The sequence below is a fragment of the Plasmodium knowlesi genome (genome assembly GCF_000006355.2).
Source record: "Plasmodium knowlesi strain H genome assembly, chromosome: 10".
Lineage (NCBI taxonomy): Eukaryota > Apicomplexa > Aconoidasida > Haemosporida > Plasmodiidae > Plasmodium > Plasmodium knowlesi.
Window position 1 is genome coordinate 718,965 of NC_011911.2, and position 26,112 is coordinate 745,076.

Genomic DNA, 26,112 nt, shown 5'->3' on the forward strand with positions numbered 1-26,112 from the left:
GAAGGAGTCAAGCGCCCAAGTAACCATCCTTTCTTTCACATTGCGAACATGTGCTTATCGTTCCACATTCCCGTGCCTCTTATGAAAAGGGGCTTGCTCAAAATCAGTGTAAAAAATGTATCAACCTCTAGGGGGAAAAAAAATATATATATATATATAAATCTGAAATCATATATATTCAAAATATATGCACACATGTATTCCCCCATGTATGGTACATTCCTGTCTACACAGATGAGTTACATGTATGCGTTCCCTTTCTGTTCTTTCGAGCAGAAGTCACCAAATGGGGGCATTGTGTAACATATTCTCCACAGCGCAATCTTCTACACTTTTTGAAAGTTTTTAACTTCCCAATTTTGCCAAAAAACGATTTATGAAGTTTCCAGCCAAAAGGAGGAAGCAGTGTAAAGTTGAGTTTTTGACCTGAACAAAAAAAAAAAAAAAAAAAAAAAAAAAACAGCCAAATTGTTTTTTTTTTTTTTTTTTTTCCGAGTGTACAGATTTGTTTTTAGAAAAAAAAAAAAAAAAAATATATCTGGTATTTTCCCCTTCTACACTAATTGGACAGCGTGTATTTCATCTTTCCAAAAAAAAGGTCAACGGAAAAGTGGAAAGCAATTTAGGGGAAAATAATGTAAATCTGTTGTTTCTTGCAAACTGGTGGAAAATTGATGAAATTCCTATATAACTGCATACATCGACAAAAAAAGACGTTTCACCAGCACATGCCTGTACTTGTATGAGCGTTCTTCCGTCGTATTTTTTTTTTTTTTTTTTTTTTTTTTTTTCCTCTCTACAACGGGCCCAACTGCGGAAGCCACGTGATTGTAAACTCAACGTTTCTTCCTCTTAAGACCCTTTCAATTCGCCTGTCAATTGGCTACAACGAACTTTTCCGTCCTTAGAACATAGTGAATTTGCCCTTGTGCCAGGTTTTTGTGTCCCCCTTAAAAAACCAAAGAGGATAAAAAAAGAAAAAAACTCAAAGGTAGAGAGTAATAATAAAAAAAAAAAAAAAAAACAAAAACAGCGAAAGTTAGAAAATATTGTGTTGCACGTTATGAAAATTTAAAAAAATGAAGAAAAAGGTAGCCTGAACAAAGTTGTTTCGTTCTCCTTCCTCAGATCTTTGCTCCTTCGGAGCTCAGTGAACGCGAGAAGTTTGATAACCCCCTTTCAACATCGGTGGACAAATAGACATGGTGGATTCGTTTTGCTGTAAAGTGAAATTACAACCTTGGGTGACCGGTCCGATCTATATTTCACCAAGCACCATCTGCTAGCGACAATTTCCTTGGTGAACTAGTGAAAACGTTTTTCTTGATTTAGTTGGGAAGAACTGCTTACTATTATATTTGCTAAATACAGAGATATCACACCAACGAGCGTGTGGAGAAGAGATTAAAAAAGAATACTAGCGTGTTCTCATTCGAGAAAGGGAGGGTCTCTTTCGCAGTGAGCGAAAGAGACGAGATAACTCCGATAAAACGCACCGCTAACGCTAGCGAGGATGCATAAAATCGACGAACTCATAAAAACGATCAGCGATGAAGACAGAAGATACATCGAAGACCTGATTGAGACGGGGCAGACGGAGCTGTTGAACCATGAAGGAATAAACGAGAGGAACATCTTAGACATCATTAAACAGATAAAAGAATTCGAACTCGTATACCCTGATGGGCTGAGAACATACGTAGAGAGAGCTAAAACTTTGATGAAAAAATCGGAAAAGAAAATGCACAAATTTGCACACTGTGTGATAGAAAGACCAGATAATTTAATAAAAATAAAATTTCCCTGGGATGATATGATCCCTCAATTTGGTGGAAATAACAGAGAGGAGAAGAGGATATATGTACAGGATGGGTATTGCGATGGAAAGGAAGATCCTTTTAATGTGTCGACAAGCACGTCAAACGAAAGCAGCGTGGAGTACGATGCGAATGGTACTTTTACCCAGGACGGCAACTTCGTCTCTCTGTCAGAGGGGGAGACCACTCCGCTATCCCAGAGGACGATATCCCACAGGGAGTTATCCACCACAGGCATTCCCACAACGCCCCTTTCCTCTGCTTCATCGAATGGCCAAGCTTACGACCCGAATTTATACAGAAGTAGTTACCTCTCGTTATGTGATGAGACAAAAGGGAAGAAGCAAAATAAAACAAAGACACAGCAGGAAAATCAGGAGAGTGAAACCATAGAACAAATCGAACAGTATCTGCATTACGAGCAGATAGGACTGAGCCAAATCGATAGAGTATGCTTCGTGTTGCTAGCGGGGGGGTTGGGAGAGAGATTAAATCACAAGGATATCAAATTGAAGCTACTAACAAATTTAGTCTCAGAGAAAACGTACATTGAATATTATTGTAATTATTTGAAAGTTTTCCAAGAGTATATAAAGAGGGAAAAAAACAAAGAGGTAGAGATCCCCTTTATTATCATGTTGTCCGATGATACGTATGAAGAGACAGTCACGTTTTTGAGGAAGAATAATTTTTTCACCCTTAAGGAGAATCAAATGTACTTTTTAAAGCAGAAGAAGGTATTATGCTTTAAGGATAGCGAGGCACACATTGATTTTGTTTTTCAAAATGAATCATTTATCTTTTCCAAAAAACCGCATGGTCATGGAGATATTCATTCTCTCATTAGAAAGTACATTAATTTGGATGATCTCATAGAAGAAGGATATAGATACTTGTATTTTTTCCAAGATACGAACGCTTTAGCCATGAAGGTTTTATTTGCATGCTTGGGGGTGTCCATAGAGAAAGAACTCCATATGAACTTCCTCGCTATTTCGAGAAATCCGGGGGAAGAGATAGGAGCCATTTGCAACTTAATCGACGAGGATAATTGTAAAAGAGTTGTAAATATAGAATATAATTTTTTAGAATCCATCCTGACTGGTTCAGGTGGACAGGAGTTGGTGGATGAGGATGGGTTTTCCCTCTTTCCCGGTAATACTAGTTCTATTCTGTTCGAAATGAAGACATACAATGAGTTGCTCAAAAGAACCAATGGGGTTGTTCCAGAATATGTTAATCCGAAGTATGCGGATCATGAGAGGAAGCATTTTGTTCGTGCTACTCGAGTGGAATGCATGATGCAGGACTTTGCCTTTCTGTACTACTCTGGGGGTAGGGAAGGACCAGGCGAACGTTCATACGAAATGGGGATGAACATCAGAAGCTATGTCTCCAAACGGGGGAGAGTCGGAGTTACCCATCTAGATAGGTGTCTCTGTTTCTCCCCTGTAAAGAACGACTCTACGAAGGCGAAGAGAAAAGTGCAAAGTGGCATACACCCAGAATGCATGTTCAGCGCAGAAGCAGATCTCTACTACAACAACTGTGCCTTCTTACAATTGGCCTGTCTGTACAATCGGAAGATTTTCCTGTTGGACGAATTGGAGATGAAGACATTTAAAGGGGTTGGTTATTTCCTTCCCCCCAAGGTTTTATTAGAACCGCAATTTGCCTTTACCCTAACGGATCTGATAAAAAAAGTTACAGGAAATATATCCATTAGTAGGAGCTCCACGTTGTGGGTGAAGTCAGATGCACTCATTCAAAATTTACATCTGGACGGGGCACTCATCATTGGAGGAGTTAATTCTGAAGAAGGCGTTGCCCTCCCTGTTATATTGGAGAAGAACCTCTGCGTACGGAACAGAGGGGATCAGTTTCTACCCCTTTCGGGCATTGAGGATGAGAATTCTCAGCAACTACAAATAAGGGGGTATAAGTTAGTAAGGAGGGAGGTCCTAATGATAAGCGGCTAAGGGGCATTTAATAAATATTTTTCTTTTTTTTTAGTTCACTTTTTGTGGGAGTTTTTTTTCTCCTAGATGAATGCACCACCGAGGTGATGTTATACATATTCCCTTATAATAACTATTTCATTGCCCTGATTACATGTTTGGTGTATATGCCTGGATATATATATATATATATATATATATATATATATATATATATATATAGAAAACGCTTAACATTCTTTTCCTTCGTGTTGATTAACTTAAGCAGGGCTATACTACGTACTGTGTGTGCGAAGTCCCAGCACAGAGCAACGGCAGGGCAAATTTCATATGGATGTATTGGGTGCACGAATTTTTCCGTTTGCCCCCTTTGAAGTTCGTTCGATTATTTTTATTTAATGCTACAGGATGAGTCGGACAGGTAGGGATGGGCCGAATGGAAGAAAAAAAAAAAGAAGAAGAAGATGAACGGGAGGTACAAGGGGAGAGTAATAGGAAAACAGAGATGTGGCGGAGAGATAAAATAATGTACGACTGCATGGTGTGTGTGTGTGTGGGGGGCACGATAATATGACTAGACGCAGGAGTACCTCCCCTCCGTATCAACCAAGATGTCATTGAGGAGTAAGCATATAATTACGTATAAATGTGTGTATGTGTGCGTACACAGATGAGTATGCAGATCTGGGGGTGATAATTCCTTGAGACATGAAGTTTAAAAGGTTGTGTGGAACGGGATGTTCTCTGCCCTAGCAACCCCTCACAAGTGTACCCCTTCTGCGCCTGTATGCCACATGTTCATCTTGATCATCTGCGTACCATCGACCATCCAGAGCAGATACAGACAGGTGTCTTCCCACGGGTATATTCTCGTCGCCATCGGAATGTCTGCAACTGCGAATTGTGTCCAGTGACTCACCGTGGGGAGATAAGCAGAGAGAGAAAGGTAGCATGGAAAAAAAAAAAAAAAAAAAAAAAAATGCAAAAGTAAATCACCTATTGGTGATTATATGCCAGGGGATAGGACTACATGTGTGTAGGACCACTTTGATCTTTGGGAATGTAATCAAATGGTGTTGCGTGGCACCCTCTGAAGAGGGGGGGGAAGGAACAAAAGCTCTTGCCACAACACATTCGACATGGAAATAATAGCAGTAGTCTTGTCCATTGCTATTGTGGCGACACATGATATAGGTCGCCGAAGCGAGTGGACCAAAAAGCCAAAATCCTGTTGGAGAATTTGTAGAAAAGCCAAAGGTACAGTGAACTGCAAAGTCGGGGTGTGGATATACCAGCGAGCCAAAATTTGTTGCTCATCAGTGGGGCCAGAAAAAACTGAGCGCCACACAAAGAGGTACTGCATCTGTTGTACATTTGTATGTGCCCTTCGGAGGGAGGAAGTAAAGAGGGGCATAATATGGTGAACCCAAATTGGTAAATGGTGAGAAAAGAAACCATGTAAATGTTGACAGAACGTTTTGTGTAGTGAAAATTTACATTAATTCTTTTTCTTTTTCTTCCTCTTATTGTATCCTTCATCTTCGTCGCTTTTGTAAGCGAATCGTTTCTTGTCGTCTGCAGGGGGAGGGGGAAAAAAGAAGAAAAAAAAAAAAAAAAAAAAAAAAGAGGTTATAAGGTTATCATGTGGGCCTATCAGGACAATGGTCAGTCCCGTATGAGCGTGTTTCTTTGGTGTACCCTTTTTGGCCCGCTCCTCGAGCTCATCCCAAGAAAGCCCCTCATCCTCGGAATCTTCTTCGACTTCTCCCTCGCCGTCGCTCTCCGTGGCGAGGCTCTCATCTTCGCTGTCATCGTAGTCGCTGTCATCCTCCGCGCTCTGCATTGGGGTGGAAAGTGTGCACATAGAGAAACATGAACAGGTGTAAAGAAGGGGTTCTCATCACATGTGGCCGATTCGCACTGCATCTGAACGAGGTCCTTTACAGTAGCCATTAGCCCTTGCAGAGCCTTCACCACATCCTACCATTTCAGATTCGTCCAGCTCGTACTCGTCATCATCATCCTCATCTTCCGCGGACTGCTCCTCCTCGTCATCGTCGTCGCCGAGGAACCCGTCGAAGCCCTTCGATTCGACAAACGAGTCGATGTCAGCCAAAATGGTCTTCAAAATATTTCCCCACTGGAGGTTGTTCTTGCCCTCGTAGAAGACGATGTCAATGGTGGTCAGCCACTTCTTGATGGTATCGATGTACTCCGTGGGGATAACATCAATGCGCTTTACCGGTTTGGTGTAGTCCTTAAATACAAATATCATATCAAAATTACGTAACCCATGGTGGATTCTTTCTAGGGAAGCAATTTCGATATCTTCAACGGAGAGAATAAAGGGTGGCCACTCCACGAGATGGTTAATTGTATTTGCAGTGACAAAAATTTCTACATTGCTTTTGTTTGGGACTCCAGAGAATGTCAATTCAGGGTATGGAATTTCGAATTCTATTTTTGATGCATCTTGCATCTGTTGTACAAAATTTTTAAAAATAAGATTTAGTCGATTTTTTTGCTCTCTTTCTTTCATTTCATCATGCATTTCATCTGGGTCGTAGACGTTTCTTGCCTTGGCTCTATCCAGATCATCAATTTGTGTTCCTGCTTCACAGTAGAACTGCACGTCTAGTGTCTTTTTTTTTCCCACCATGATGTACCTCTTCAAGTGGAAATGGATAAGAATAATTAATTGCCCATCAGAAGGTTGATAAAAGGCGTACTTGATATCGTCGAAGAGGATATCAATATGTTCTGTCGTTCCTCGAGAGTTGGCTGAGTATCTAAGCCCATTGGTATGCAACTCCAGGGTTCCTAAAATTTTTCTTCCTGTAAAAATATTTGGTCTGGTCATAAGATCTCTAAGAATAATTCTTCTTCCACTTTTGTTCAGAACAAGTTTCTCTTGAGCATGCTCAGGATCATTAACATCTGCTTCTACTTCCTTCTGCCTGACGTGTTTAATGAGATCCTTCACTTGTTTTACAATATTTTGGAAATGTCTTTCATCATTCGATTTAAATATCAATTCTTTGATGTACATTTCTTTTTCCTGTAGGGTAGGGAATGTATTGAAATCTGCTTTCAGAACCCCTTGGCCACCTGGTACTTGAAAATTAATACGGAGAACATATATATCGTTGTTGTCTTCATAATTGGAACTAAGATTTTTTATGGTAGAAACGTGGAAGGGGACATGTGCACCGTTGATGGGAAGTAAAATGCATTCATGTTTATTATCTATAGATATTATATTGGGCCGTAAATCTCTAGGAAGGAGATCAACATCATTATACGCTTTTACATCTTCCAACTTTTTAATATTTTTTTTATTTGGATCTTTATAATCGCTGGTTCCTTTGGAGAAGCGAATTTTTATTTCGTTCATTTTTTTCTCCTTAAGTTCACTTTGCCTTTTGTTCAGTTCTTCCATTTCTTGTTCATTGTTGTGTGCAAGTGAATTTTTGTTCCTCCTCCTGAGTCTATCAGAAACGATAACACTGGCTGCGTTGTTTAGAATACTAGCAGAAATGCCAGTTTTTTTTTTTTGATATTCTGCATTCTGTTCTTTCTTTTCACTCTTGACGTTGTTATCCATTTCTTCTTCACTTTTGCTATCCTCCAATTCATAGGATATAGTGTTGATTTCTTTGCTGATGGAGTCGGTAAGAATGTTCACTTCACCGTTATCATTAATGCACACTGTGTCGCTGATCCAGATGGCAAAATTGTTTTTGTCATTGCCGGGCACGTTTTCGAATCCAACAGATAAATTATAGGATGTATTTTTCTGTATAATTCCTGTGTTGTTATTTTCCGTGATGAGAAACTCTTTCTCCATAAATTCAATTCCAATGACATGTCCAATGCATTTCACAAAATAATCTTCCAAATCGATCTGACTCAAGGTAGAGTAATCCTGTTTATTTTTTTTGATAAAACTAATGGCCTTCTTATACACATCTGAATAAGTGCTATTTACCTGGAGGCATTCCTTAATAATGTACTTTTCGATGGCCAAAGTGAAATTGTACAATTCCTTATGTTGCGTTTTGGCATTTAGCAAAAGTGTTCTATTCACATTAGAACACAACTCCTTGTATTTGACTCCAACCCCGACTAATATGGTACCTTCATTCTGGGAGAGGTAATTTTTATTACTACTATTTTTATAATTTAAGGTGAATTGATTTCCACTTTGTACATTGCTGTATATAACATCTATATCGTCTATATCAACTTTCAGCTTCTCCTTCAATTTTAAAACGCACTTTTTATTTTCGTGAAATTTTAAAGCTTTGTCTTTTATCTTATCGTGACTTTGGAATTCTTCACTGTCTAGCGCATTTTCAATTGTCGTTATTAAAATATTTTTTAAGATTATGCAAGCAATGTCGCTTCCACTTTTCTGTATTTTCATGTCTGACTCGGATCGAAAATTCAACAAAAACTTCAATTCACTATTCACATCTATCTGAGGTATTTCTAAACTTTTTATAAAACCGTAGCAACTTTCAAAAAAATTTCCTGTGGCATCTTTATCTTTTAGAATGGCTATTTCATCCGTTCCTGTGTCATTTATCATTTCTTTTATTTTCGCAAAATTATCCGAGTTGTCGTTACTTCTTTCCATTACATGTACATTTTGCACACTATCCAATAACGGTTGGAGGAATTTTTTCTTCTTATCACTTGTCAGGATGATTAACTTTTCCTTGCTCAGGAAGAGAAAAAATGTCTCCGTCAGTTGGTACCCCATCAGCCACATCTGGAACTGCTCCTGCGTCGTGGCATTTTCCTCCTTGCTCGACTTTCCCGATAAAACGCAGAATGCGTTGCTTTGCGAGAAGCTTTTGTTTTCCGAACTCTCCCAAAAGGAGAACACCAACTTCAACTTGGCCTTTGCGTTTTCGATATCCAGAGATTCGTTCATTTTGTGGGGGAGTTGAAAAAGTAGAAAGGTTTTTTTTTTTTTTTTTCTGTTAGACGGTAATAGGCCCTGTCAGAACACTTGGCCCAGTTGGCACCTTCTTCTAATGACACGTGGTCTCTGCTCCTATTCGCGACTTGTCCTTGTTCGCCGCCTGCACGTGTATCTGGGGGTGGCAGATCGGATGGATGGACAGATGGACAGATGGACGGATGGACGGATGGACGGAAGTACGACACTTTGGAAGCTTAACCGTGCTGCCCGAGCCGATCACTTCACTCTCTACCCGATGGAGTAAATATAAGTGAACTTCTCAATGTATTCTCAATTGTGCTCCAGGGTCGATATGCTCGTGGGTCTATCCACTTCCGCTTGCTTATATTTTCAGCGCTACAGTCACGGCAGGCACTGTGCATATACCACCTCTTCAGGGTTATGCGGCCAGGGGGGGCATATTTCGTCTCTTCCTCTCTTCCCTGTCGTTCGGTGTGCTCTCCCTCCGCTGAGGAGGTTACTTTAAGAAGCAACTTGGAAAGGTGGCTTGGCTTCTTCGGCGATTCACCAAGGTGGGATTTTATTCCCTCGTGAGAAATGCAAAAGAGGGAGATTTTAAATGCCGAATCTGATTAACACGATGGAGAAAAAAAAAAAAAAAAAAAAAAAAAAAAGTAAATATTTTCTCTTTCTCAAAAGGGGAATAAAATAAAAAATAGGAAGAAACAAATGACCATTTGGAGATTTGTGAGAAAAAAAAAAAAAAAAAAAAAAAAAAATTTCTGATCGACTTTTTGGTTGATTTAAGTCCCTATCATGCTCATGTGCAAACCACATATGAATGTGCAAGTGCATATGAACATATTTTTTTTTCCCGCGGGCGTGGCTTTATGCATCTGCGCACAGAGGCTTGCTTCACTGCGTACAAATTTCTATACGTATGTGCGCACGGGCAGGCGCACTAGAAAAAATGGGTACTTTCGAATGTGCAAAGTGGCGAGTGCCGCAGATGAGCATCCTCGTGTGGATATGATTACGTATGTGTTTGCACATCTGTTTGCGCATGTGTTTTGGAGATGTAACCCATGCGGTGTAACGCGATTTGAGCCTTAATGGGGTGTGTGTAGCGCGAAGGCAGATGCGGAGAATGACCTAATATGCACTGAGCTGGGGAGAAAGGGGAGGGGTGCCTAAATGAGAACGAGATGAATAATCTCGAGTCGCGTGTGACACCTTAGCCGGGTGTTCCGCATGTTGGGTCGCGATGAACATTATTTAGCTTAACTTTTGTTTCACTCACTTCCTTCCTTGTTCCGCTTCTTTCTTCCGGATTGTCTTAGCAAACACGACTTCACTGGGGTTAACTTTTTTTTTTTTTTTTTTTTTTTTTTTGAACTTTCACCTTCACCATTAGTATTGTGTCTCGGACATCACTTCATGTTGGGGTGGTCACCTAATTGTAGCGCATTCCTTGTGCGAGTACGTCAGAGGGATGGAGATCCACCAAGTATCCCAACATGGGTATGCACTGAGGCAGATGGACATACACATGTGTACATTCATATAAGTATATTTGCACGTATGTACAAAAGTAGGGTTTCTCTCTTTCCGTTCCTCTCTGCGGAGTGTACTTTGCCAAGTTTATCTTCTTCCAAAGTGGAAGAATCCTCTACATGAGCGGATACCATGGGAACTTCATCACTACACACACAAGACAAACCTTCTGGGTGTTGAGAAATCCAAAATGATTTAAAAAAGGAGAGGAAAAAAAAAAAAAAAAAAAAAAAGGATGAGTAGTCTTTATAAGCTCTCCACAGAAAAGATCACTACAAGTGTGTTATACACGAATGCCCACTTATGTTCATTTCTACCTTGCGATGGCGATAACGTAAACCACAATTTTCTTTCACCCATTTTACTTTCCTATTTATATTGATCAGGGAAGTGAAAAACCTTGTGCATCCCCTGGAAGGGGCCTCCTTAAAAATTGCTTTTCATAAAAAGTGGAAATAGACGGATTCCCCTTTTTGCGTATTAGAGAGGGGATCACTGAGCCGAAAGGCTTATGGGAAATGCGTCTGTGCGGGTGCAACACCTTTATACCATTTTGATGGAGGAACCCCAAATGGGTAATCCTCCCCAGGTAGTGCATAATATGTACGTGGGGGAGATTAACCCGAATGATCATTTGCATGTTTTCCCCTCCCCTACTTAACTACACGCATATAAATACACCTCCCCGTTATTGTGTTTACGCAGATGATCCATAATGTCGATACCAATTGCAAAATTGCACTGTATAATTGGAAGGGGGCATATCTTAAAAATGCTAATTCAACTTAAAGACAGGTTGCTCATGTGCTTGATGATCTGCATTTACGTAACGAACCGTTTTGCCTTTCTCAAAAATTAGCGGGTGCAGAACAATCCGACTACGTCAAGGCGATGAAAATTGAACAGGTCATAAGTTAGGGGCCAATTTGTCAGTGCATGGGGAGGTCTACACGGGTGGTTGCAATTCTACGAATGAACCCTGTCAACAGTTTTTTTTTTTTTCCAGTGTGTTACCCCCAATTGGCAGAAAATAAAAGAGTAGCAAATTTCTTCCCAAAAAAAAAATTGATGTAGGGCAGTTTCCTCGGTTATAAAAAGAATAAATAGGTTCACCATTGGGATCGAATTTATGGGGAGTTTATGCGTATCCGTATATTGGGGTCTGCATAAGGATTTGACTGATGCAGTGCTTGTGGCATATGGGAATATTCGCCTTTCACACACATGGGGTATCATGTAAATTTTTTTACGAAGAGCGCTCCCGATCTATGTTCATGCCCGGTGAAACGTACTTACATATATGCAGCTTATATAACATGGCGTTCCCCATTTTAGTGTGTGCTTTTTAGGGCGACCTTTTTGGCAAATAAAGGAAAATATACACTCGATGGTATTTTCTCATTTTCGGTGCGTTAATATGAAGTGATACTTTCGCAGTGGGAAGTTGCTTAACCCCATGTGTGCCTACCAGTTGTGCGCAAGTGTTCACCGCATGTGCTCAGCCACTCCGCGGAAGGGGTGGAGTTTCCAATGATCTATGTACAGTTCGTATGTGCTTATAGAACCTCCCTTATCCACGACGCACTCTGCAGTGCACATTTTTTTTTCCACGCAACGATTTATTTTCCCCATTTTGACAAAAGCGAAAAAAAATAAAATAAAATAATAAAATAAAAATAGAAGGAGAAGAGTTCGTACTTGACGACATAATTCAATTTTATCTGATGAAGGATAAGGGAGTCCACAAACTGGAAAGACGCATATGCCATGCAAATGTCCACAGAACCGTGTATGTTTTACATAATTTGTTCCTTCCCCTTCCACTAATGTGCATGAAGAATAAGTGTATATACAAAGGCAACTGTAATTACGACTTGCATGGTACACATACATGTGCCTACTGCAAAAATCATCGCCTATATACTTTTCTCACACGCACAAAGAGCAATGATGTTAATTTTCCCCTACCCCTCCTGCATTTGTCGTTGTCAGAATATAGGAGATACATAAGAATTTATGCTCTTTCGGTGAAGGAAGAAAGAGGGGCACGATTCTGTTGAATCAGCCAGTGATGACAAATTGAACATAGTCTTGCTGCGCTTTCTGTGCGTAGTACTCATTTTTTATGGGCAGGTGTTTATGTGCATACAGTTTTGCTTATCCATTTTTTATTTTATTTTATTTATTTTATTTTTTTTTTTTTGGAGCCCGCACCCAACACCAATTAAACGTGGCAATTTTAGCAGGCACCTACAAAAAAAAAAGCTATACCCTGGTTATATGGATGCCTTTAAATGCAGGCGCGAATACGATGAGAGAATACCCGCGGGTACGATCCATTTCTATACGCACCAAGCCAAGCCTAGGCTTCACAATTGAGCCTTCTTTACAATGACAGCAGGGATTTAAAAAAAAAAAAAAAAAAAAAAAAAAAACCACGCGCGCAGTATGAACTGTTGCTCCATCTTTCGACCTACTTATAAGAAGGAACACTACAAAATGTAAAATGAAGAAAGGTGATTCGGTGTCAGCCATATAGTTCCAAGGGAAGAAAAAAAAAAAGGAAAAAATCAAACAAACGCAAAAGTGAAAAAAAAGAAAAAAGAGAAAAAAAAAAAGAAACGGAAAGCACTATGTCGATATAAGCAATAAAAGGAAATACAAAACACAAATGCCAGGGGAAGAAGAAAGAAAAAAAAAAAAAAAAAGAGGAAAATATGACCACTTGCCATTTATTGAAGCCCTTTTTACCAAACCATAATTTTATTTGATGTTCTAAAAACCAATAACATACATCTTTTTTTTTTTTTTTTTTTTTTTTTCCAACTGACATTGAAAAAACGTAGTAGAGCGAACTTTATTATCCACGTGTGCCTTTGCGGCCAACCGCTAGTTGCAGTTCATCAGTTTTGACAAGCTACAACGTTGGTTTTGCAGAAGGCGCATACGCGAGAGATTGAGAAGGAGAAAGTGAGCACTCTATGGTTCTTCTCCCAGAATTGTGAAAGTTGTACTCTATAGGTGCACGCATAGATTGTTAGTTTCCTACCCGCTTTTCGTGCGTGTACGTTTGCAAAGGTGCGTGGTGACGAACCAAGTCGGCATCCAGGCACAGCTGAAGGTGCAACAAGGAAGGCAGGCATATAACGCAGAAGATAAAGTTAAAGGAAACTGGAGACAGAAACGTGAACGGAGCGTGAAGTTCCCAGATAGCTAACCACCCAAAGAGTATACTCGACGTAGGGGTATCCATCTCGCGTGTTCCCACGCGAATTGCGCACAACAGAAATTGCTCTTAACAAGAAAAAAAAAAAAAAAAAAAAAAAAAAAAAAAAAAAAAAAAAGTCCAGGAAGATGTCTATGAGTGAGAGTATTTCACGCATCTATGTGGGAAATTTACCGTCTCACGTATCGCCAAGGGATGTAGAAAATGAATTTCGTAAATATGGAAACATACTTAAGTGTGATGTGAAAAAAACAGTGTCAGGTGCTGCCTTTGCTTTTATCGAATTTGAAGATGCGAGGGATGCAGCGGATGCGATAAAGGAAAAGGACGGATCTGATTACGGGGGTAATAAATTAAGGGTCGAAGTTCCTTTTAACGCCAGGGATAATGGAAAGTACGGTCCAAGAGGTGGTAGAGGAATGATGGGTAGGGGAATGAGATCTAGGCGAGGCAGATACGTCGTTGAGGTAATGAAAAAAAAGAGATAACAGAAATATCACTTTATGCATCATTAAATTAACTTATAGCTTTGTTTACTTCTTCTGTGCTATTCTTACGCATTGGTGATAGTGTCCACGTTGCTATACGTCAACAATCTACGAACCGCACAAATGCACCGATGTGTGTAGCGCACCTTCACATTGGACATTCTTTTCCCATCCACGTACAGGTGAGCGGTTTGCCCCTTTCAGGGAGTTGGCAAGATTTGAAGGACCATCTTAGAGAAGCGGGAGAGTGTGGTCATGCAGATGTTTTTAAAAATGGAATTGGTGAAGTTTCCTTTTTTCACAAAGAAGACATGCTTGAAGCAATTGAGAAATTTAACGGATCTACATTTAGGTCGCATGAAGGTGAAAAATCCAAAATAACCATTAGAGAGAAAAAAATATCGTGGCATAGGGAAGATGGAGGATACGGTAGATACCGTAGCAGAAATAGGAGCTATTCTAGCAGGAGCTACTCAAGGAGCCGTAAAAGGTCCTACAGCAGAAGTAGAAGCTACAGTAGCAGAAGCTATAGTAGGAGCAGAAGTAGAAGCCGAAGTGGAAGTCGAAGCAGAAGCAGAAGTAGAAGCAGAACATCTAGTAGCAGCAGAAGTAGAAGCATGGATAGAAGAAGAGACGCATATGAAAAGAAAAGAAGTTACTCGAGAAGTTTGTCTTACCAAGAAAGGAAAAAAAATAACAGATCCATATCAAAATCTGGATCCAGATCTCCATCTAGGTCACGCTCCAGATCCTCCTCGTGGTCTCGTAAGAGAAGACATTAGTCGTTTGTATTATGTGTAGGTGAGAACGATATTCCCATGGATGGGTCCTTATCGACTTACATTTGTTTACCTTCGTGCTAAATGTCTAGGTCTCCGTGGGTGTATTTGTGCCCATGCGTTCTTTTATGTACTCATATGCGCGCAGAACGAGGAAGTTGATCTTTGTGATTCGTCCCACTAGCGTGTGTATCTTAAATTAGGTGTTTCTTCGCCTTTAACATTATTTAAAGGTTATCCTCTTCATAACGAAAATTTAGCAGGCACGCTACATCTGCACAGGCATTGGATGTACAGGTTAAAGATGTGTGCTCTCCTTTCCTCAGTTCACTTCACTATCTAGGTGCATGATTGCTTTTATTTTATTTATTATTATTATTTATTATTTTTTTTTTTTTTAGCCATCCACCTACATATTTATGTGTTCTCCTTCCCTTACGCTGTGTGTACATATGCGTATGTTTCCATGCACGCGTGTTAACGTATCTTGCTTTCACGCGTTCCCACACAACAGGGATTAGTGGCCGCGCACTGCATGGACGATTTTATAAATTTTTTTAAAATAATTATTTATAAATAAAATGTAGCCAAATAAGGTATAGCGAAATAATCTGTAGCAAAATGGAACAACCAGTTATTTGTAGTTTTTTTTTTTTTTTTTTTTTTTAATTATTATGCACCAAATTTATATTCCAAGCGGTCATTTCGTCATTACACACAGTCCCTTGGGAGAGCCAGAATCCTAAACCCTGTAATCTGATAGGAAAAAAAAAAAAAAAAAAAAGCACCCCCCCCCCCCCCCGAACCTACACAAAAGCACACGCCCTCATAACCCAGTGTTACACATAAGACAAATGCACGAGGACACTACGGTGGAAAAACTGCTACAATGGCTGCTTCAAGTTGGAGAAAATAACCCACATGGATCCCCCCTTGGAATGAATATTTAGGCCCGGATTTAGCCTCAACAGTTGTAAGAAAAAAGAATAAGAGTTGTCTTTTTCGGTCCTTTCACCCTTTTGAACGGAGCCGTTTTTTTCGCAACATGGGCCAATACGGGTATTTTCCTGTATCAAAATGGGATGGATTAATTCTGCCTGGGTATGGCCCCCCTGGAGAGCATATACTAGTACGTATATTTTTGTATCTACACATACGACGAGACAATATTTTTAATCTGCACACATTTCCGAATTTAAGGAATTCCCCTTGTTAATACAGCTGCCAAGTAGCTAGCCAATTTTGGTAATAATTATTATTCTTGTTGCTATTTTTTTTTTTTTTTTTTTTTTTTTTTTTTTTTTTTCGTATGGCTGTTCATAAAAAAAAAAAAAAAAAAAAAAAAAAGTCTTTCCATCCATAATCCTTCAACCTGAACACAATTAAACAAAATATAATTAATTACACTTCATCAATATGAAAAAACTGTGATTTCTCATTTTAATGGAGACTGCTTGATGGGGACAAGTTCTCCATTTTTATGGGAGTTTCATTTAACAGCATTATATGTTCACTATTTTCATTTTGAACTTGTCTTTCTTTCTCCTCTTTTGAACAACCTACATGTACATAAGTATAACCACGTGCAGCCGTAAGCAGGTTGCCCGTTGGATATCAAAAAAAAAAAAAAAAAAAAAGAAAAAAAGGATCAGCATTTTGTGACATATCCTAGACACACATGTTCAAGTCTATTTATCCCCGCTCCGCAAAATTTACCCTCTGAGTGTCCGATTCATTAACCATGCAATACGTAAAAAGCAAAACGGTGGTTATTCATGGATCGAATGACAAATTGAGTAACAGCCACATTGCCATAAAAAATTCAAACACTTCGCTGAAAAAGGGATTGCACACAGACTTGGAAGGAAAAAGATCCATCCGCGATGATGCATCTGATGAGGATAGACAGACAAGCGAAAATCCGCCAAGATTAAAGTCATCTCTTAAAAAAAAAAAGAGCTCTTTTGATGGAAGTACTTTGGAACAGGTGAGCTTCAAACGTGAAGATGTGGAGGGGGACCCACTGGAGGTGAGCAGTAGCGATGCTTCAGAGAAGCCAGTTAACGAGGCCACGTCGAAAATGGGAGTAATCCTAGAGGAGGGAGAAAACGAAGGTGATGAAAGCAGCGTAAATGATGACATAAACTCAGATGATCCAGACACGGATGGAAACTCGGGTGACAGCAACACAGATAGGAGTGGGAACTCGAGTGAAAAGGAATCGGTAGACAAACCGAAGAGACTAGTAAAAAGTGGAATCAAAAAAGTATCCGTGTTCCAGCGGCTAGCCACGACGCACACGCTGAGCAGTAGCAACAGACACGTAAGTCCAAAGCTGAAGAAGCTGCACACAGAAAATTTCCAGGGAGACCTGAAAAGCGGAGGGCCCAAAAAAGCCTTCAGCATGAGAGTAGACAAGAACGTGGTCTATTCATCATTCTCCCCGTACAATAAAGCGCGAAAGATAAATGTGGAAAGGAAGCTAAATATGATGAGGGCCAAGACGCAGATATTAAAAATAGCTGAGAGGCTCATGAGCACAGATAAAATCAAGCCCTTCCAAATGGTGGGGGAGCAGAACATTCAGTCGTTTGGCAAAAGTGGGAAACCCCTTTCGGAGAAGGTGCAGATTTTGTCATCGTCCCTCTCCACAAGAGGGGAGGAGAAATTGACTAAGTTCGGAAAGTTGGAAAATTCACAAGGAAAAACTCCAAGAGAAATTCAGACTTCCATCAGGAGAAGTTCAACCAAGCACGGCCACTTGGGCAACGCTAACCACCATCAGGGCTTCTATGAAACAGCAGCGAAATGGAGTGGTCACATAGAAGCGAAGAAAAAAAACGCACCAATATTAAGAAAGGATAAAAAGATGGTTTTACGTAAAATGACTAGCCAAAAGGGATTACCATTATTTGAAAACATGTTGGCAGTAAGTCTTTCAGGAGAAGTGTACTCATGGGATGGCTATGATTGGAAGAGAATAAATATCTTGTACGAATCTTTCGTGTCCTTGTGCACAGACAAAGAAGGACACATCATTTGCATCAATAGAAATTTCAATCTGGGGTTTCTAATGAGTAATAGGTGTTTCCAAAAAATAGACACCCATAGAGAAACTCTCTTTTTAAAAATGGCCATTAGTGGGAGGAATAAAATGTGGGCAATAAACCTTCGGGGCGATTTACAAAAATGGAACAAATACGAATGGGTACAGGAAAGAAAGGCCTACGGAATAGCTAAGTTGAAGTCATTGGCCTTTGACAGAAATGGGCACTTGTGGGTTTTGGATGAGAAAAATTATTTTTATATTTTCAACACACAACGTAAGAATTGGATGCTACATAGTGATAGTAGTAGGGGGGGAGGAAACATAGATGATTTTGATTTTAACGAAAGCAATTTTTTGGTAGCGCTTGCCTCTGATGGGATGATAAAAATTTGTAAAAATGGGCGATGGGTGAAGTGCGGAATTTTGGGACAAATGAAAATTACAAGTTTGCACTTTTTGAGGAATGTAGGGGGTGATCATCTTCCGGTGGGCATAAAAAAATAGCTCTGATGGAAGGTTCCCTCCGAGGAGGGGGTTAAAATAAACCTGTGTAGATGCATTTTTATAGTTGAATTCTTCCTCCTCTGTTTCAAAAAAAATTGTGGAGCTGATTTTACATTTTGTACATAAATTTCGTAACCGTTTGGGAAGCCACAATTCCCTTCGTTGCCCTCCCCTTGTGTGTATTTGTCTGCCTTTTTTTTGAAACACTTAGGGGAATTCTTCCCTCAAATAAGGTGTAAGATGGCAGAATCCTAATGGTTTTGGCGAAGGAAAAGTTTATGCTTAACAAACGTGCACTTACTCGATTTCTGCAACTGGTCAAACGAGGAGTTGCGCAATGTGGATGTGCCTCCTGTGCAATTCACGACGCGGTTATTTTTACCTCCTTTTTGTACATTTTTTCGGAGCCAGTTTTGGAGAATCTCCTGTGCGATTTGTAGCCTTCCATTTTTTTTTTTTTTTTTTTTTTTTTTTTCCAAACCTTTTCCTGAGGGAGGAGGAAGAAAAGCAACTTGGATTCGCCTCTAATTGGGCGGAAACCTTAAACCCTCTAATCTATTATTCTTACCGTTAGAACTGTCCCTCTATATTATAATAAAGTGAGGGAGAGGGTAACACTTTTTGGAGTTGTTGTTTTTTAGTGCGTACTATTTTTTTCATATGTATATCCCATTTTTTTTTTTTTTAATCCCGTGATTTGTTTCTACTCCTATGGTGGAGGGTCAAAGAGGAGGCAGAACAGGAGTGGAATGTCACACATGGCAGAAGGTTACACTTCACCGGAACAGGTGTGTCCCGTCTCTCTCTTTTTTTCTTTTTTTCCTCCCCTATCGTGCCTAATGAAGGACTACGGAACATTGTGATAATACGTATGTACACGCGCAACCTATCGCATTTCTCTCCACATGTTTGCTAGTCTACCTCGCTTAAGCATTCAGATCTCATCCGCCTAACAAATGAAGAGCTTGTCAATTCCTCTTATCCGGAACCTCATCCCGAGTGTAAGTTTGAACAAAATAAATGGTACGCATTTATTGAAACACCTGGAAAATGTGTGTGAGCATATAGCCCTGGTGGAGAGGTACACCAAGGGAAAGTCCACACGAAGGAGACACATCAGTAGGCAAGTCAGTAGGCAGGTCAGTAGGCAGGTCAGTAGGCAGGTCAGTAGGCAAGTCAGTAGGCAGGTCAGTAGGCAAGTCAGTAGGCAGGTCAGTAGGCACTTTAAAAACGTAGAAAGAAACAAGGGGGAAGAAGACATCTCCACCAACGGGACAATAGGAAGGAGTAAATTATTCAACCAAGTGGATGATCAGTTTGATAAGGCTGTGGTTCTTCTGCCTGAGTTTGGTCCGAGTGGAATCATTAGATTACTGCATGCTCTCCAAAAAATAAAATATGAAAAAAAAAAGAGAAAAAAAAATAACATCCTTAAACGGATTGAGTACTACCTACTGCAAGGTTCTGTGAATGACACGCTATACAACTTTTGGAGCCATCTAAAGATAAATGATGCTATCCTCTTGTTTAGAATGCTTATAAAGAACAACTATTTTGACCCAGTCCTTCTTTGCAAACTTATGGAACAGGTGGTGTACAATATGGATTTGTGTGTATCCTCTGACGTGGTACTTTTCCTACGTTCCTATCATATATACCGATGCAAAATAAAGAGGATTAAAAAATGGAAGTGGAAAGAAATTTCCCTGTCGGACGACTCCCAAAGGAACCTCCTCCACATCATTGTTCGAAATAACTTCGACCTTACACATAAGGAGATGTGTACCTTTTTCTCTCTTTTTTCTATATATGGTCGTGTTCTGCCTTTCGCTGAACGATGGCAAATTTATAGCAAGTCCATTGAATATGTACAGAGGACCCAGCTAGCCTATTCCCCAAGAGATTTAAGAAATTTCATACTAAGCCTCTTTAGGATTAACTTTTTCCTGCTTGATGGGGCATGTGTACAGAAGAATAATGATGACTCCCCCATGGGGGTGATCCCTCATGTAGGGATAAATGTTCCTGTGGAGAGATTATCCTTGATTAAGCCCATTTTGCGAAAGTTATTTCACCTTTACAACAACCACAATACCGACGTTCGAGTGGAAGACGAGTTGCGAATCCTCGAGAGCGCTGTACGTAGTAACTATTACCATTATGATAGCCTCGAGAATATTCTCTTCCACATAAAGAATAACATTTCCCAGTTGAATCTTTCAGATGGAGTAAAATTTGTGCGTTTGGTTAGGAAGATGCGGAATGCACAATCTACCGATGGGGTGGTCCATACAGATCCGTCAGCGTCAAACACGGAGACAAAATTTGTTTGCCATATGCTGGATCAAATTTTATCCAAGTGCGCCGAGGTATTAAAGGCCCGGTATAAGTACCCTGTGCGGAAAATTAGGGTCGTCCTCTCACTTGACCGTTTAGTGGCAGTGGAGGGGAAACCAAACAACGAATTGACAATTTTGCATTCCTAGCGGTTGGTTTACGTTCTCCAATTTGGGGCTGAAATGCTCTTTTTTTTTTCTTTTTTTTTTTTCCGTATATTTGATAGTGGCAGTTGGGGCAATAATTTCCCTTCCATGTTTTGACCCCCGTTTTTTTTTTCTCTATACCCACGGGGTATATACCTGTGGTATTTGAATTTTTTTTTTAAGCACTCCCGCACGGGTAAAAAAAGAGCAAGGCCCGACATAGGCACATCTCCACGTTTCTTTATAACCTCCGAAATAAAGGAGCAATGCGAGATTCTATACCCCCCCTTCTGTGGGGGGTGAAAATAATATGTACACAAAATTTATGCGTATATATTTTATGTACAGTTGTACTTTGAGGGATGGAGGCCGAGTTGGGATTTGTATGCCCACCTTAATACCGACAGTGCGCAATGACAGCATTTGCCTATGCGTGGCGGGCGACGGCGATGGTGAACAAGCTAAAGTAATGGGCTTAAGGACGAGGCGAAGCGCACGGAAAAGGGGGGAAAACGGAACGAGCAAGGAAACAGTATAAAAAAGGGGGCATATAACGAGCGTGCGATCTTGCGGAAAAGATGATGCCCCATTGCAAAATGCTCACAAAATTCACCTTCTTGCGCGTCGCCGTTTAATTGTTCCTCTCGACTGCTTTATGAAATTATCATGTTGGCCGAGTTGGCAGGAAAAAAAAAAATAAATAAAATAAAATAAACAAATGAAAAAAAAAAAAAATTTAATTAAAAAAAATAAAATAAAATAAAAATAAATAAATACACAAATTTATAAATATACAAACGTGGAAACGTACGAACGTACGAACGACTGAACTGCAAAACCCACTGCTTCGGAAGAACAACTCATCCGCATATTGGAACAAAATTCCCTTTGAATTAACAAACACAAAAGTTTAACAATGGCCAAAAGACCAGATCCTAACGAGATAAAATATGGTAATTATTTTAATTCATTTATTATTATATTTTTTTTTTTAATTCAACATAATGCATTAGCAGAAGGGAGGGAAGGTATTCCTTCCCCCCCCCTCCTTGCCCCTTCCTGTTGTTGATTCATTTCACCTCGTCGCATAGCGATAGTAATTTTTATTTGTATACCTTTTTTGTGAGGAAATAATTCTTACATACGTGTATATGTACGTGTTGATGCGCCTGACATTCGGTGGGGTCCCCTTCAAAGTGGAGATGGTAGCCACGCGCATATTCCATATTCCATATTCCATATTCCATATTCCATATTCCATATTCCAAGATGAGAAAATTAGTTAGGGAAAGGAAGGCTACTATTACTGTAAATAGTGTTCCTTTCTTTTCCCTGCTCCCATTTAGGGGATCCCATCATATAAGCGTATCCCCTTTGTGGAAATTCATCTCCATGGGTGTATTTGCTCTTGCATTGTGCACGCCATCACCACCATAATTGTAATGAGTGGGCTTCGGTAAAGATACCATAAATACGATAATTCATAATTTTATCATTCCCCTTCTATCATACGCGCAGTCTACATCAGACAAGTCGGAGGTGAAGTGGGAGCTTCGTCGGTGTTATCCCCGAAGCTAGGTCCCCTTGGATTATCCCCGAAGAAAATTGGTGACGACATAGCCAAGGAAACGCAGTCATGGAAGGGGCTAAAAATATGCGTAAAACTTACCATCCAAAATAGGCAGGCCAAGATCGAAGTGGTACCAACATCAGCCTCGTTGGTGTTGAAAGAATTGAATGAAGCCCCCAGGGATAGAAAAAAAGTGAAAAATATTAAACACAATGGAAATTTAAAAATTGAGCAAGTGTACTCTATCGCAAGAATTATGAAAGATAAGTCGAGGGCCAAAGAATTCAAAGGAACTGTGAAAGAAATTTTAGGAACTTGCAACTCCATTGGTTGCACCGTCGATGGAAAGAAGCCAACCACCGTTCAGGAGATGATTGACTCTGGGGAGATAGACGTACCAGACTGTTAAAATAGTGGATGGGTTGGATTGCTAACAAAAAAAAAAGAATAAAATGGAAGGGGGTATATGAGGCCGTTTATTAAATCTTGTCATAGAGATCGGAGCCCCCTCCCTTAGTCTGTCCACGTGTGAAATACTGACCTTGCGATCGAAAAAGAGAAGAAGGAACTCTATCAGGCTATGCAATGTGGTACGAAGCTCGGGATGACATGACTGCGTACGAACCTGTATTAATCCAAATGAGAGCAAAAAGGGGGGAAGTGTTCTCCCTCTTCCTTACGTGCACATTTCATTATCCATTTCGTTCATTTCGGGATATGGGCATATGTTACGCGTATGCACATTTATCATACCTTTTTTTTTTTTTTTTTTTTTTTTTAACTTAACACTCACAACAGTTTTTAATTCCAAGGAGATAAGAAAAAAAGAAAGTATACTTTTAACCTTTTATATTCATAATACAACTGTTCCTTCATCCGCCGAGGTGGAGCGACTGATAAAAAGGGAGTGCCTCCATTCAGGAGCACTTTGGAAATTGCCTAATTTAGTGGACCTAAGAAAAAATTCCTACCGTGGTGGGTATGTATAAGCCCTTTTCAACGCATTCTGGGTTTGTTATGGGAATATAGTACATTTTTTTTTTTTTCCTCATCCTGGGTGTGGAGAGGGGACCGAATTAAATAGTGTTGTCATGATGACAAATAGGGGGTTACGTTCTTTTTCCGACAAAATTCGCACAATCGTATTGGACAACACAATGGCTAATTGGAATGGACACGCGTTTTCCTCAAGACAGATGGTATGTATGTATTCATCCTTTTCTGCTCCCCCTGCATCACCATCTTTCGTTTGTAGAATTCTATACCTTACGATAAAAGAAAGGAAAATAGAAAATAGAAAAAAAGAAAAAAAAAAGTTTTTTTTCCAATTTCTTGTTGCACAATAAAAACCTGTTGCATTGTTCCGCGTGCTGGCGTTGTCGCGCTGACAGTTTTATTATTTTCCATGTTGGGAAATTCACTTTTTTTTTGTATTCTGTTTTATTTTACTTTATTTATTCTTTTTATTTTATTTTATTTTATTTATTTTATTATTTTATTATTATTTTTTTTTTTCGCTTTGCAAAGCGCCCCTGGTCATTTTCTTCATACAGCTGTTGTGCCAGTAAAAATGGCGCTATTTTTTTCGCTCTTAAATTTTCTGCCAATTTATTCCTTTCTCCAACAAGGGGAAGTGAGAGCACCAAAAAATGGGGGTAACATTTGGGGAGTCGCGGAAAAAACGGGTTCGCTTTCCGTAGTGCGCCGGGGGGGCCTTTCCTCCCTTCACTGCTTTTCAGTATGCATATGGGCAAAGGCGGGACAGAGACCCAGTTCATTTTGCCCCGGTAGGCCTGGCTGCGAATACGCATATATAATTAGGGGTAACCTCTTAAATCACCCCTTGTTGGGCACCCCGCAGTTGGGCTAACCCCTATATACATACAAAGGTATATATTTACGTGTTGTTGAATGCGTGCGCAGCGACCAGAAGAGAAGTACCGTTATATAAGTTCCCAACTATTATTTGGCCAATTTTTTTCGTTTACTTTATACTTTTACAAGCATACAAAAATTGCGCATGAAATACCCGATGAATGATTAAGTATACATAACAAATTACGGATGGGGATATGCATACCAGATGGAACCCTGGGCATTCTTCCATCGTGCAGGAAAAAAAAAATTCACTTTAATTTAAAAAAAAAAAAAAAAAAAAAAACTTTTTAATGACCATAAAAAACTAGCTGAAAAAAAAAAAAAAAAAAAACGTTGCGAAAAGTAGCAAAGTAAAAAAGGTAACACTTCGCACGTTCAGGATAACCATCCAAAAACAAAGAACGAAAAAATTTGGCCAAACGCTGCGACGAATTTGCGCGTGAATGTAAGTTAGATCCTTATTCAGGGCCAAACGTGATTATAATTTCCTGCGCGAAATTTATCCAGCAAGTGTAGAGCTTGTTCAAAATCCCACAAATTAGGGAAAACCCCCCAAAACTGCTTATAATTCCAGAAGAGATTTTTCAAAATGGGAAGAGTTATAAGAGGTACATATATTTCCCCATAGGGGCTAAGAAAAAGAACATACGCGCGTTTGCTTCTTTCTGCGCGCGCAGCGTAGAGAGTTTATGCTTTTACGCGTTCATGTGACGAACGTTTGCACGCGGGCACTGCTGTACGTGCAAAAATGCGCAGTTATTGTACCACTTGCTTTACTCACTCTACTCATGGCATTCCCCTCCGCTTTTTCCCTATACAGGCCAGAGGAAAGGAAGAGGCTCGATTTTCAAGTCCCACAACCACCACCGAAAGGGAGCAGCCAAGTTGCGCCACTTGGATTTCTGTGAAAAGAAGGGATACATTAAAGGACTTATAAAGGACATTATCCATGACCCAGGAAGAGGTGCCCCTTTGGCAAAAGTCGTCTTTAAAAAAACGGAGAAATATGGAAAGAAGGAAGAATTGATGGTAGCCACAGAAGGCATGTTCACGGGTCAGTACATTTCCTGTGGTATTAAAGCTCCTCTATCCGTTGGTAACATCCTACCCATAGGAAAAATGCCTGAAGGTACCCTAATATGTAATTTAGAACACCGTACAGGAAATAGAGGAACGCTAGCCAAGGCATCTGGATGTTACGCCACCGTTGTTGGTCAATCAGAGGATGGAAAGAAAACCAAAGTTCGTTTACCCTCTGGTGCAAAGAAAACTATTGATTCTAGAGCTAGAGCTATGGTCGGTGTTGTGGGTGCAGGAGGAAGAATTGATAAGCCAATTTTGAAGGCTGGTGTTGCTCACCACAAGTACAGAGTTAAACGTAACTGCTGGCCTAAAGTCAGAGGTGTTGCTATGAACCCAGTAGACCATCCTCATGGTGGTGGTAATCACCAACACATTGGTCATCCTTCCACCGTTTCGAGAAGTGCACCCGCTGGACAGAAGGTCGGTCTCATCGCTGCTAGAAGAACTGGTTTGTTGAGAGGTGCCAAGAAGACCAAGCTTGTTGGAAAGACAGAGGATTAAATGGTTGCTCCAAGGGGTTAAGTGCCGCGGAAACGTATGACAAGAGGCAAAGTGATATATAATTTCTTGTGCAATTTTTTTTTTTTTTCTCATTCGGAAGCAAGCACATGAACGGATGGTAAGACGGAAGGAAAGATTCGTCGATAGAATCCTTTTTTCGGCCTTTTCATTATGTTCGTTTCTATACGATGAATGCATCAACGGAATTCATGTAATTTTTTGATCATATGCCTATCAGGTGTATGGTTTTTTTTTTTTTTTTTTTTTTCATCTATTCCAATTTTTATACAAA

General features: G+C 39.9%; 7 protein-coding genes across 7 annotated transcripts; 6 read left to right on the forward strand and 1 right to left on the reverse strand.

Moving 5' to 3' along the window:
* Positions 1-1,513: 1,513 nt before the first annotated feature.
* On the forward strand, positions 1,514-3,796 carry PKNH_1015800 (uncharacterized protein; the record flags this gene model as incomplete). Its single annotated transcript, XM_002259605.1, has 1 exon — positions 1,514-3,796. One exon carries the CDS (start codon positions 1,514-1,516, stop codon positions 3,794-3,796), a length of 2,283 nt encoding a protein of 760 aa, XP_002259641.1.
* A 1,477-nt stretch (positions 3,797-5,273) lies between these two features.
* Positions 5,274-8,714, reverse strand: PKNH_1015900 (FACT complex subunit SPT16, putative; the record flags this gene model as incomplete). Its single annotated transcript, XM_002259606.1, has 3 exons — positions 5,274-5,350; positions 5,474-5,612; positions 5,760-8,714. The coding sequence occupies 3 exons, from the start codon at positions 8,712-8,714 to the stop codon at positions 5,274-5,276; spliced, it is 3,171 nt and encodes a 1,056-aa protein (XP_002259642.1).
* A 4,899-nt stretch (positions 8,715-13,613) lies between these two features.
* On the forward strand, positions 13,614-14,755 carry PKNH_1016000 (serine/arginine-rich splicing factor 1, putative; the record flags this gene model as incomplete). Its single annotated transcript, XM_002259607.1, has 2 exons — positions 13,614-13,952; positions 14,156-14,755. 2 exons carry the CDS (start codon positions 13,614-13,616, stop codon positions 14,753-14,755), a joined length of 939 nt encoding a protein of 312 aa, XP_002259643.1.
* Positions 14,756-16,493: 1,738 nt separating this feature from the next.
* Positions 16,494-18,305, forward strand: PKNH_1016100 (conserved Plasmodium protein, unknown function; the record flags this gene model as incomplete). Its single annotated transcript, XM_002259608.1, has 1 exon — positions 16,494-18,305. The coding sequence occupies one exon, from the start codon at positions 16,494-16,496 to the stop codon at positions 18,303-18,305; it is 1,812 nt and encodes a 603-aa protein (XP_002259644.1).
* A 956-nt stretch (positions 18,306-19,261) lies between these two features.
* On the forward strand, positions 19,262-20,791 carry PKNH_1016200 (conserved protein, unknown function; the record flags this gene model as incomplete). Its single annotated transcript, XM_002259609.1, has 1 exon — positions 19,262-20,791. One exon carries the CDS (start codon positions 19,262-19,264, stop codon positions 20,789-20,791), a length of 1,530 nt encoding a protein of 509 aa, XP_002259645.1.
* A 913-nt stretch (positions 20,792-21,704) lies between these two features.
* PKNH_1016300 (60S ribosomal protein L12, putative) lies at positions 21,705-22,767 on the forward strand (the record flags this gene model as incomplete). The annotated part of the gene is made up of 2 exons (XM_002259610.1): positions 21,705-21,741; positions 22,307-22,767. The coding sequence occupies 2 exons, from the start codon at positions 21,705-21,707 to the stop codon at positions 22,765-22,767; spliced, it is 498 nt and encodes a 165-aa protein (XP_002259646.1).
* Positions 22,768-24,825: 2,058 nt separating this feature from the next.
* Positions 24,826-25,820, forward strand: PKNH_1016400 (60S ribosomal protein L2, putative; the record flags this gene model as incomplete). The annotated part of the gene is made up of 2 exons (XM_002259611.1): positions 24,826-24,844; positions 25,057-25,820. The coding sequence occupies 2 exons, from the start codon at positions 24,826-24,828 to the stop codon at positions 25,818-25,820; spliced, it is 783 nt and encodes a 260-aa protein (XP_002259647.1).
* Positions 25,821-26,112: the final 292 nt, after the last annotated feature.